This window comes from Capsicum annuum, chromosome 8 (genome assembly GCF_002878395.1).
Source record: "Capsicum annuum cultivar UCD-10X-F1 chromosome 8, UCD10Xv1.1, whole genome shotgun sequence".
Lineage (NCBI taxonomy): Eukaryota > Viridiplantae > Streptophyta > Magnoliopsida > Solanales > Solanaceae > Capsicum > Capsicum annuum.
Genome location: NC_061118.1, coordinates 155,226,885 through 155,240,080, shown reverse-complemented (window position 1 = coordinate 155,240,080; position 13,196 = coordinate 155,226,885). Strand labels below are relative to the sequence as shown.

Sequence of the window (13,196 nt, the reverse complement as noted above, 5' to 3'; positions counted from 1 at the left end):
CCTACCTCTTCCCTCGCCTCCATTTTCTATCTTCTTCAAACCACCCCACCTCTCCCCTCTCCTCCATTTTTTATCTTCTTCAAACCACCCCACCTCTCCCCCTCTTTCATTTTCTATCTTCTTCAAACTTAAAACATATTACCTATAGCCATTGTTGTTGTCCATTAAGCAAAAAAAAAGTACCAATTATTCCTTCATCAAACCACCAATTCAAGAAACAACAATGCAATAGCATCACCACGTCTCAATTCAAAATTCTTCATTCCGACATACTCCGGCAAAACTCACCGAAAAACGATTAAAATAAACCCACAAAATAATATACGCACACCACCACCACCATTAACACCGCCACTAATAACTTTTCTTCAATTTCAATTTTATTTCGAATTTTTGAATTCATGAAGATAACTTTTAATTTTAGAAATTCAATTTCAATTCTTTTCTAATGATCTTAAGTGGGTTTAAGAAGGAGAAATTAAAGGTGGGGTAAAAAATTTGGAAATTGAACGAGAAAAAATTGGGGGTTTGGAGAGAAGGGGTTGATACGAGTGTGACCTCGTAGATAGACCCTTTTTGTGTATGTCAAAGGCAACCGAGAGAAGGCCCGAGCTTAAGTGTGGGAGAAGCCAAAAACCACCCCCATGTGTGCACTAAAGGGATGGCCTTGAAGCCTTATTCATTAAAAGGGCACCTTTGTCATTTTAAGTCTTTTGGGGAATGTAATATAAATAGAACCACTTAGGGTTTTATTCAAGGAGTTGATCATATTTTGAGATTTGTAACATTTTCAATACTTTAGTTCTCTCTCAAGAGCTCCAACCGAAAATAGGGCTAGACAAGTGAAGATTCACTTGTGTTTGCATATTGGCTTGAAACGTTGGTGTTTAGAGGAGGTAAAGGCCCTCTTGTGTCAATGTAGAGTTAAGTTTGTGTCGCGGATAGTGTTTAAGGGTCCAAGAGTGTAACAATTCTTGGGTCTTAAGATTGTCCCTTCATTTGGTCTAACTATTTATCTTGTATCTTGTTGAATCCGTGGTTCCTTGTTGTTGTTAATGTACCCGTAATCTTCTTGTTGTTTATGTGTTGGCATAGTGTAGCCGTGTGGGGCCTCTTCGATTCACTATAGTCCTTGTAATCTTGTATTCTCCATCTACTTTGTTGAATATTGTTGTTGTTGTCTTGAAAACATAGAGAAGCCGAGTGAGGCCTTTGATTCTCTATTGTTGTTGATCTTGTAGATCTCTTGAATCCGTGTTGTATGTTCGATATTGTATCGGGGGTGGGGCTGGTGGTGGTGAAATTAGTGGTTGAAGGAGGAGGGGGCTGGTGGTGACAGGTATGGAAAGAAAACATTATGGTAGGGTTGGGGGTAGAAGAAGAAGATGGGAAATAGAGGTGGGGATATGAAGAAGGTGATTTTTTATAAAAAAAAAATTATATATATATATTAAAAAGTGGGGACATATCAATTTTTTAAAGAAATGCACTTCAAAAAGAATAAAAATTTCACGTCAGCTTGAGGAGTGAAAATAATACAATTTAAAGATGTTAAGGGGGTAAATAAACGAAAGTTAAGTTTAAGTGTTAAAGTAAGTTGCGCGGATAAGTTCGGGGGAGAGGAAGGGGAGGAATGATGTCTTTTATCTTTTTTAATATTAGGTTTCATATGTAGGCCAAGTGGTCAAATCATATAATAATTACGTTTTTAGTATGTTTTCTTTGTTTTCTAAATTACCGTCTTTATGGTTTGCAAATTTTAAACTTATGCATGACACCCTTTCGATTTCAAATCCAACAAATGGTATCAGAGCCTATGATTCAAAGATCCAACAGTTTGGCAAAATGAGATTAAAGAGTTCAAAGCGGTTTCAACTCAAGTTGCAACCAACTTGGTGATAATAAAGATTTTTTCGTCAAAAAAAAAAAGGTCCAAAAAAACTACTAATTATCAACCATATTTTCAACAATCCTGTTGTTATATATCTAAAAAATAAAACTCGATTTTAACCCTCGAAAGGGCTCCAATATTTTTAATTCGAAAGGGCTCATATATTTTTTAACCCTCCAAAAAGCTCCATTTTATATATGCCAAGCAGCAGTGATAAAGATTATGTGAAAAACAAAGATCATGCATATGAAGAAGATGTATCAAGTTATGTCAAGAAAATCAAGCTAAAAAGGAGGATTTGTTAGGATTTTTGACCTAATTTTCTTATTAATTTTCTATTAAAGAAAAATAAAAGTAGTACCATAATTACTTTTATTTTTCCTAGTAGGTCTATGTAGGTGATTTTATAGAATTCAGCTGGTGGATATTCTAGTTCAGCAGTTCAGGGTGACCGTTCGGGCTCAGTCGTACTTTTTCTTGTTGAGACTGGTCGTAGAGGTTGCTATGTGTGTGATGAGATTGGCCATCTGGCCAAGGACTGTTCATCCAATTTTTCATATTTCTATGTTTCGTCATTATATTCCAGATGAGTCTCATGTCATTCATTGGGAGTCGGTTCAGTTAGATGAGGAGTTATGCGCCTCGTTTTTGGGTCGTGACAAATAAAAATATAAAACTCTTTCATATTTGGCTAACCTCTTTGTAAGAGGAAAGATTTTGGACCTCTATAAATAGAAGACCCTCTTCTTATACAATAACACAATAACATCCACATTGTAGTCTTTTAAGAGTCTGTTTAGGGAATGATTTTCTCCTAATAGATTTTATATTTTTTCAATATTAAGTTTTCAATATGTAAATCATTTGATCAAATCATATCAATAATATGATTTTAGTATTATATTTTTCTTTGTTAACTAATTTATCATCTCTATGATTTGCAAACATTAAGCTTCAAGGAATGGACTGGACTTCAAGGAATCCCCTGGATGAAGAACCTGAAATCGGGGTTTCCAATAGCTCACCGTGTTGGCCAACCATATTGCCAAAGATCAAAGGGAAAGGCAAGGGTATAGGAAGGGGACAAGTAGAAGCGGATAGGTGTGAGAATTTGGGATAACTCATATAAGCGGATACGCCAACCATAAAACTCACATATAAATAAGAAGGATAACTTTTTTTTTGTGTGTGTGAATTTGACACTTTCTCTAATAGTTATATTTTCTATGACTAACTGATGTTTTTTTGATAGACATGTCAACTTTGTACGACATATTTTGAAAGTAGATGTAACAAGTTTCTCTCTGTGTTCTTTTTTATTAAAAAAAAAAAAATAGTTGTATAATATATAACAATTAATGAGCATATACTCCATCCTCACGTCTAGTTGTATAATATATAACTAATTTGCAATCAAGGTATAGTTGGTTGATGGATTAATTCAAAGATGAAAATGAATTCCTGAAATGACCAAGTATAACTATAGATAGTATCCTCTCACGACATGGGAACACACAGTAGATGCTAATGGGTTTTGTATCATGTTGTTTGTGTTCTACTTGCCCAGGAATGAACCTTTATCATCGGCTGTGGATGCGTTTTTGCTTGGTATCAGAGATGTGAAACATCAGCTGCAATATCAGATTCATATCATGATCAATATGCGCCAGGATTCAAAACTAAGCTGCATGCTCAGATTCATACCATAATTAACATGCATTGAGAAATTCAAAACTAAATCATTGGATATATCTGGAGTCACCTTAGTTCCAACGTAAAACGTAATAAACATGCCACCAAGAGTAGGTAGTCCTGAAAAATGGAAAATTTCATCATTCTAGTAGTTAATGACTGTCCAGAAAAAAAATTTATAAACCATACAGTACCTTCTTTCTGGAGAAATTTATAGAGCAACCAATTGATCCCTGATGATCCAATGACAAAACCAACAAGATTGGCCACCTTATACAAGAAAAAGTAAATCATTGTTAATTCTTTTTTTTTTATTTTGATAATCGTGGTGTCCGAGCCAACTTTCGTGTACCTCGACTAAATCCACGGGGTAACTGCCACTAGTAAAACAGGTTACCTGTCCATCAAGACTAGGACAAATGGGAAGAATCACCTAGTGTTTTTTTTTCTCTGCTGGGATTTGAATCTAAGACCTCAAGCTCTCAACCCACTTCATTAACCACTAGGCCACATTCTTGGGTGCAAAACCCCATTGTTATTAAGAAAGAAATTTCACATATTCGTCCTTAAGTGCTTCTAATTATATCCACTAACACACAATCCAATGGACTACAAAAACAGGTGTCGCATTCAGCTGATTTATTCTCCCACAATGGAATGGTCAATCTGAAGTTTGAATTCCCTCATCCCACTTCCCAGAAGGCTGCATCTTTGTTGCAAGGTATTCCATACTAGAGCTGAAAGCACTCTATGCACAAGAATCTTGTGATCATACAAAGGCACAAGACAAAAAGCGACTTAACTGCATCTTCAGCTAGTCAATTGATTGTATGCATCAAAATCCAAAAAGTTGCTCTGTTCTCTTTCTTTTATTTAGTCTATGTTGAATTATCCATTGAAAAACTTTTATCATTCCGAGGCACCAGTGTGTTTCTTTTCTTCTTTTTTTTCTTTTCAGTCAAATATCATGTCGACCTTCGTTTAGTACTTCAGAAAAAAATTACTCTTAACGTAGTTAAATACATAAAACGATAGGATAACTTTAGTATGATCATGCATAAAGATAAGCAATCATTATTTTTTTTTCGCTCCTGAAATATTAGCAGCATACCATTAGACAAGTGATGGCGATAGCCCCGGCAACAGCACTAAGTTCATGGTACAGAAACTTGCCAACAGAACTTTCCACCTAGTGAGTACAATTAGGTCAGTAACATGGCATGACAAAATATAATTACTTGGTGGGAAACTATCCAGTTAATTGTGTAAAAGGAGTTGAATTAACATTCAAATGGAAGTACCTTCAAAGTATTTGTTGTTGACTTTACAATCATTTCTGGTATAAAGACTAAGCAGGTCAACCATGCCCAAGAAAGAAGTTTCCTGAAGTCAATGACCAACGAGTAGCCAAATAAAGACAAAGTTTGATATAATAGTACAAGTGAAGGTTGATGAAATTCAGGAGCAGTACCACTCCAGATCATGCCATACAGCAACAAATGTGAAGATAACCCACACATTTAGCAGCTTCATCTGAGTACCCCCAAGAGGAATATACATATATCTAAATGTAGAGACACCACACAAGATTTTGGGGTCAGTGCCAGATCATACAGACAAAGCTAGATGAGATTGAGAAAGCACCTAACAAGCCATTTGTTAAACGAGGCATGCCAGTTTCTCCAAAAACTTTCCAAGTTGTAGCAATTATTTATGCATCTAGGCATATTCTCAGGGGCCTCAATACCATTGATCTACACAAACAAACATATATTAACATGCTAAGAAACCCAAACAAACAAGCATCATCCTCCAAAATGAAAGAGAAGCAAAAGGAGCATAAGCTACAGAAAGTAATAAAGGTAATGGAGAAAAAGCACAAGTTCAACAAAAATACCAGTGACCAGAAGCGAAAGTAGCGCCAAAGGAGAAAAAACTTGAGCCACATGAAGTTCAATACCTGTTTTGTCATGAAGATTATTACATGAATCGTACATCCTATCGTCTGCAAACCAGCAATCCAAAGGATCATCTTATATAGAGGAGAACACAATCAATGGCAAAACGTGGCATGCGTTGCCACTTTAATGGCATTACATAAAAGATGTGTGAGACAGATGGTGTCTGAATTACAGAGACTCATTAAGCGGATAATAGTTATTCAAACAAAACGTTGAAAATAGTCAAATACAGGATCGGCACTGTAAAAGTCAATGACGCAACAGAGCACAAATTGAAGCTCTACGTATCATGAGTGAGAGGAATCTATTCTTTCAGAATAATACCTCTAAACAGGGATATTTTTACACACTCCCAGAGGGAACTTTCACTAACTTCTCCATATGTATGAGAAATAAATTTAAAAGTAGGTGTTTTCATTATGCTTTTCTCAATGAATATAAACAGAACAGTCGAAGACTTAAAGTAGCTCAAAAATTCTAAATACAACACTTACTCCATACCCGATGATGAAGATGTCCAAAGGAGATAAGTGTTTCCATGTGCCACTGCAAATTTACAGAAAAATCAGTCACCCAGAATAACATCATAGATTAGTTTAAAGTAATCAGAATGGTCTGAATTCCATAACCTCACCTAATGGCAAATGCATTGTAATAAAAGAAGTGTGTCATTGATTCCATAAGCATCAGGCTAAAAATCCAACGAAGTCCATACCAAACCACTTCTTTCAATGAGTGCGTCTTCTGGGGAGTATCAAGCTGCAATGACAAGACATCAAGCAACAATGAGATGCTCTTCCAAAAAAAAGAAGGTTATAGTGATGGATCAAAACAAGTGCTGATTCAAAATTTTACTCTACATTGCACCGGGGCAAGCAGGTATATTGGGCAAATATAATGCAGACAGTAAGAACAGATTCAAGATTTAGCAGAAAAGAGCATGACTGTAATCACAATATGTATACAGTTCTTATCAGTCCAACCTCTGCTATATCTCGCTGATGACACTACCAATGACCCTTAATATAGAGGAGAATGAAGAAAATGCAGTCAACGGCATTTTCGCACATATTGTTAACATTGTAGCAGAGCAGCACAAGTATAAGAACATAAACAAGGAAAAAGAAAACTACAGAATCATGATTACCTGTGAAGCAAATGCATTGAAGCTAATAATTGGTCCAGCAATATATAGAGGTGCATAAATCAGATAGCTTAAGTATATAGTGAAGGAGAATTTGTCATTTTCAAGACTTCTCTCCTGCCAAAAGGGAAGGGGAAATGTAAGAAGATGGCTCCATAAGAAGTTTGTCGAGATGTTACCAAAAATGTGAATCACCAACTAACCTGCAATAGCTGGTAGCATGTTCTACCTAAAGAACAATTATTGCAGCGTTGGATGTGCTTCTGCAATTACAACAATTAATAAATATCACAAGAGACGAAAGAGATGTTTTTTGTTTCGGGATTACTTGCATGAAGTGGTAATCTTGCTATAGAGCAATTAAGAGAATGAACTAAACACCGAGAATCAATTACCACATTTCACTACTTCACTTGACATGAAGAGGTGAGTTCGGAATAAAGATTCTTCAATAAATAATGTCCAAGGATGCAGTACTAAAGGAAAGCATGATTCTTTAGCAACCAGGACGTAAAGAAGTTATAGCATTTTCACCAGATGCCTTAGCATCTTTGTATGGTCAAGCGATACCTGGATTAAAGCTTCTCAGATCAGCAATTGCTAGTATCACTTGCCATAAGTTCGCACATATGAGTTCCTTTGAGGACACATGCCAACCATATAGTAGGTTTGTGGTGTCTTTATTACTTATCAGAGTGTAAAGTACAGTTGGAGAAGGATCATGTGATGGTTCCATAAATATCATTCCACCAAAGAAAATGACTTCCTTTCATGTATAGTGTCCAAGAAAAGTACCAAAAAGAAGTGCTGATTCCCAAATGCATCTAGAAAGATCAATCGAAAGATGTTCCGAGAACAAATTGCAACCAGCTACACTAACAAGGTACTATACTACATTTTGTACATTTGAATTAGTTAGAGATTGACTTCCATCTAAATGATTAGCAAGATCGAACTATATGTCTTACCATTTCAAGGTATGAATGGACTTGTCAATGATCTAAATCTCACATGATAATGGCAAGAACAACTTATCATTTATAAGAATCAACAGATGTTGGCCCATGGAAGAATGCCATAAGAAAAGTATCTCAGAATAAAAAATGGTTGGTTTCAAGCAATAGTGAATTTAGCCAACACGGATAAGATCTATAAGGGAGTTAAATAAAAATATGCCTCTAAAATAGTTCACTTAGCAAACTTACCTCTTTGTAAAACCGATTCAAGTAATATGCCCAATGGTAGTCATATCCAAAGCTAATCATTCGCAGGATAACTGAAAAAGATAAATTTTGATTAAAGAGCATAGGACATTCACTTGCTTTTTCTCATGGTTGTAGTTGTAAACAACAGGAAAAAAGTACTAATGTTTAGCAGAAGAAAACAAACTTAATCTTAGTTTCCTCTAAAATCACATTTCAATACGGACATATGATCAATTTTGTCTTCAACAGAGTGAGCATTCAAAGCACCTTGGTTTCTAAAAGAAAGCACACATGAGGTCCATCATTTGGTAAATAACTAGGCAAAAATCTTACAATTCTGCCGAAGCAACAAATTTCCACTTTGGCAGGGCATGGGATGTAGAGCCACTAGCTTTAACGTGGGTCGGGGCCCTATGGAAGGAGATGAATTGGAGAGGTTTAAGATGGTGTCCATTTTGTTCATATGAGGTATAGTTCCTAGTTTCTTTAAGCGCACCCACAAGGTCCCACTTTTTATTGAAGATTGGGTGTACTTTGTAGAGAACCATATTTTACTGTAGGTTCTCTATCTTTTGGTAAATAACTTGTATGTGATAATGTTTCTCATTATAAATACTTTATCATTATATTTTTGTAACATAAAGTTGCAACCAAGAGCATTGTGTAGCACAGAAACTTCTAAAGTGTTGTTTATCCATGTAAAAGATGATGATAATTGATAATGTGTTCAACAGATCTAAGTAAGTTGGTACTTTTCTCATTATTTTACTGTCAAATTTGTCTCTTAGCATGATATGCATTAGTGACCTAGTATTTCCTTTTTGGGCTCTAGTTAGTGACCTAAATTGATCAGGACCGTTATTAAAACCAGATCTGTCTTTTTGGCTATGTTGCTCGGACTCTCCAAAATTAGAACCGCACCCGTGTTGGATCCTCCAAAATGCACTACTTTTTGAGAATCCGACATGCACTAGTTATCATTTTGAAAAGTTTGAACAACATAGCTTTTTGGTGTATCCATGAGGTTCTTATCGGTATAGATGAATTGGCTTCTTCTTTTTTTGTAGAGAACCATAATATCGTGAACGTTCCTCTACTTTAAGGTATAAGATCCCGTCATTAATAAAACTCTTTACACCATCAAAATTAAGAAGATCCCGACTCTTTATAATGTTTAAACACAAGCGGGATATGTACTCACCTTTCAATGAATTTGTACTTCGATTTTTTTTCCAATGACCAAGAAACCCTCGAAGTCCTGTGGGGCATGGTTCATAACTTGGTGGATAATGGGCCCGCCCCTCTACTCTTCTCCACTTAAATACCAAGTTTTTGTTTATGACAGGGTTCGAACCCATGACTTATGTACCCACGCACCAGACATTGCGCTCTTACCACTAGATATTGCCCTGAGGGGCATGATTTTTACTCCTACTAAAACAAGATAGGGTTCCCTTACCGGATTCATTCACAAAAGCTTCTCCTTCCTTGTATATTTCTTAGTGCATGCCATATCAACACATAGATTCCCAAAAATTCCTCAAAAGAAAGATCGCTTTTATGAAAATGGGCAGAATTTTTAGTCAACCTGTTGATAGTTATACTGGAAAAAGAATGAAACTAGTAAGACTGAAATAAGAGTCAAGGACTCGGCCAAATTGAATCCCCATTAAAAGACAGATTCTATACCAAAATTGAAGCAGATGTGCCACCTAAAAGTGCCTCGGTAATTGTCCAAATATGCCCAACTTCGCCTACAACACAGACATAGAATCATGAAAACATTTGCTTGAGCAACAAACTCTATTAGAATTAGAAAATTTTGTTACAACAGAATGCAACCTACAATTGAGGAAATACAACTTACCCAAAAAGGGAAAATGGATACCCTTCATAAACACGGTTACATATGAGCAATGTAATATTAAAGATCCAAAGAAGAAAAACAAATCTTGTTCTCCCGCATATCTGCAGATACAGAAGCATGAAGATTAGAACAGAATCACAAATTCTTTGGTCATGGAGGACCATTTAGATGCAATGTCAATAATGATGGCATGCATGATATAAAAAATACACCGCAAGAATGACTTGTTACCCATGAAAGAGGGAAAGAGATAGAAGCACAGTATAAACTCTGCATACAGCACTCCAAATAACATAAACATGTTTGTAATTGTGAAAACCTGAAGTTAGCTTTATATATTCAATATAAAAGTAGTGGCATAACCATTTTACATTTTTCCGTATCAAGATAAGCTATGATAATTGGCTACCTCTCGTAAAAAGCTAAACCCAATGCAACCAAACAAAGGTACCAAATTCCCAAGTTTAGAGAAGTTTTCATAGTTTTATCTACCTCTACTAAAATGAAAATTCACCTTCCTAACAATGTTTAGTTTCCCTGAAACTGAAGTTAGATAATCCATTGAATATTTTGAAGTCACATAAGGCCCACTGATAAGCTGTTGAGCGCTAAGGTATCGCCAAATTATTTTACAACAACAAATGCAACTAACAATTTCTTTCATTTACCATTTAAATGTTCATCTGAATAATTGGCCAAACCAATGCGTATTCATGGCTGGAGCAAGTCATGGTTTTTACAAACTTATACAGTGTAACTGCAATACCAAGTTCTATACATCATTCAATATCAACATTTTACTTGACTCCTTTGTGCATATACATAAATTATACTGTCCCTACAAATATCTCCATCAAATTTATCAGCATATTGTTAAGCTGATCCACTATTGAGTTATCAGCTGCCTTGACTTAGTGAAGCTCTCAAGAAAAAATACTGACATGGCATAACATTTCAGATTATTGAATGCAACAGAACTTCAATGATCACTTCGATAATTAAATCAAGCGACTGGAGCAGTTGACAACGACAGCATGGACACCAGAAAAGTAAAAAAATACATATATCCTTCATTACCCCTTAACCGCCTGGATAGTCCTATTGTAGTGCCAATTTTCTGAACTAAGAAATTGACCAAACAAGATATCCTCTGGCGCAGTCTAGTCCTCTTCATTTCTTTATCTTTCCTCCAGTTTTTTCCTTTTTTATCCCTTAATTTATGAGGTGGCAAAGTAATTGGAGGAATTGGGTTTGGAAAAACTATCTAGCATAGATATATATATCTATAATATATTAAAAGTGTGAAGTGCCTTAGAAATGTCGTTTGAACTTTTTGCCCTTCATTAAAAGTCTTTGCTTTAGACAGAATCATCTTTTCACTATTTTTTTCTAATATTTAAAAGTTGAAAATTAATGAAGTATATTTATGGTAAAACCTTTCCTTATTATAAGTCATCAAAATTAATGACAATACTTTTTTCATTAGTTTAAGAATTCTAAAACAACTAAATTTGATTTTAAGAAGATTTGAAAGATTTTTTCCTTTTAAATGATCAAACATTACACGTGTGAGGCACGTGCGGTTAAACTAGTATATGCGTACATATATATACACACACATATATATATATAAAAGTTGCGCGGACTCTTCATTTTTGATGCCGCACCCATGTCGGATTCTTCAAAAATACAATAATTTTGGCGAATCCGACACGCACCCATTGACATTTTTGACGAGTCCGAGCAACATAGAAATTATTATATATATACAAAGGAAAACATTAGCAATTAAATTCCAAATATCTTAGAGCAACTGTGTTTGAAACCAAACATGTCATTAAGGATTTGTTCATTCTGCAAGACTTAGATACAGTAAAGCACCACACCCATAATGTTGTGACCATGCCGATAATTAGAATAGAAAAGATAATATTGCACACAAGCTACTGTATGATTTTGAAATTTCATGGCATATTCTTACAAAAGGTAAAGAAAAACGAAATGCAACTAAAGATTTCTATTACCTTTACTAGGAGAAAATTAGCTGAAGCTATAAACAAGATGTATAAGATGCTGCAGCCAAAACGAAGAGTGAGTAAGGAACCCGAGCCCCATAACTGAAAAGCAAATTACTTTCAAGTTTTGACATACCAAGCTCCATGAAGATATGACAAGTAAGACAAAGAAAGCATCAGCCAAATGACCGACATTCCTTTTGCTTTTAGGCCATATTTTCTACATGAGGTAGCCACTAGAGTGAAGATTCCAAACACTAATGTAAGAATTGACAAATTGCCCCGAAAATTTCTCCACTGCGCATCAGATACATCCTAATAATAAAACAAATGTTAGCAGATTAACAGACACAGATGCAACTATTACCTTATTGACTGTACATGGAATGTAACATTTAAACTTAAATGTTAATATATCAAAGTAATTGTGAAAAAGAATTACTTAGATCATATTAATTAATTGAATTCATGAAAATCGTTTGAATTGACAACAACATACCCACTGTAGTCTCACAAAGTGGGGTCTGGGGAGGGTAGAGTGTACGCAGACGCTACTTCTACCTCTGAGGTAGAGAGATGTTGTTTCCGATAGACGCCCGGCTCAAGACAAAAACAGTCTAGAAAAAAACGTAATGAACCCCGACTCAAGACAAAAACAGTCTAGAAAAAGACGTAATGAACCCCGGCTCAAGACAAAAACATTAGAGAAAAGGACGTTATGAAAGTACCATAGACACCAGTAATAACAAAAACAACAGATAGTAGCAGAACAATACTACAACAAAATAATACTATAATCAAACTACAAGAAATAATAGATGGTAACGGAACAACAAACTACAAGAGTATCACAACGACTACTAGTAAGTACAACATGGCAATGCACTCCTATGGCAATGCACTCCTACTCACTAACCTTCTACTCTAATTCATGTCCTCCCCACATTCCTATCTAAGGTCGTCCGAATCAAAATAAATAAAACGGTGTCAAACCTAAAAAAGAAAAGAGTTCGATATAAATTCAGTATTGAGCAATTTAAGCATACATTGAGTCGATGAAAAATCCAACCAGGTCGAAGTCCATAAACTTTAGTGTAATGATCTGCAAATAAGCTACAAATTAACGAACAATGCTTGAATTAGAAAGCCCTAATCCACAGACAAACACACACACACATATATAGAAAGAGAGAGAAGAATACCTTGGGAGATTTGAAGAGATCGATAAATAAAGAAAATGTAAAATGAAACGGCATAAATAAACAGAAAAGCAAGCTCCGTCGAGCTTGTCATGACGACGATGAACTTGTGTTGTTGAAGTAGAAAAGTTTCATTCAGATATTCACGTTCTGACAAACAGTTAACTGCCCAGTGCCGGAGACCTTGACGCTGGTGGAGATTTGGCTCGATTTTAACAAAGG

At 35.4% G+C, this 13,196-nt stretch overlaps 1 protein-coding gene across 4 annotated transcripts; it reads right to left on the bottom strand.

Annotated features, from left to right (window-relative positions):
- Nucleotides 1-3,181: 3,181 nt before the first annotated feature.
- On the bottom strand, nt 3,182-13,196 carry LOC107839689 (membrane-bound O-acyltransferase gup1). Of its 4 annotated transcripts, none has more exons than XM_047394750.1 (19): nt 12,822-12,876; nt 12,275-12,392; nt 11,912-12,090; nt 11,785-11,833; nt 9,761-9,861; nt 9,583-9,647; nt 7,894-7,964; nt 6,892-6,951; nt 6,692-6,805; nt 6,179-6,303; nt 6,039-6,090; nt 5,481-5,588; nt 5,228-5,337; nt 5,055-5,147; nt 4,885-4,966; nt 4,695-4,772; nt 3,778-3,853; nt 3,596-3,703; nt 3,182-3,522 (listed from the first exon to the last, which is right to left on the bottom strand). In XM_047394750.1, exons 3-19 carry the CDS (start codon nt 11,968-11,970, stop codon nt 3,503-3,505), a joined length of 1,371 nt encoding a protein of 456 aa, XP_047250706.1. In that variant the 5' UTR covers nt 11,971-12,090; nt 12,275-12,392; nt 12,822-12,876; the 3' UTR covers nt 3,182-3,502. The 4 variants fall into 4 exon arrangements, with proteins under 4 accessions (XP_047250706.1, XP_016538773.2, XP_016538770.2 ...); XM_016683284.2 differs by lacking the exon at nt 12,275-12,392 and adding an exon at nt 12,978-13,196 and having other exon boundaries at nt 3,244-3,522; nt 5,481-5,543; nt 12,822-12,877; XM_016683286.2 differs by lacking the exon at nt 12,275-12,392 and adding an exon at nt 12,978-13,195 and having other exon boundaries at nt 3,244-3,522; nt 3,654-3,703; nt 5,481-5,543; nt 12,822-12,877.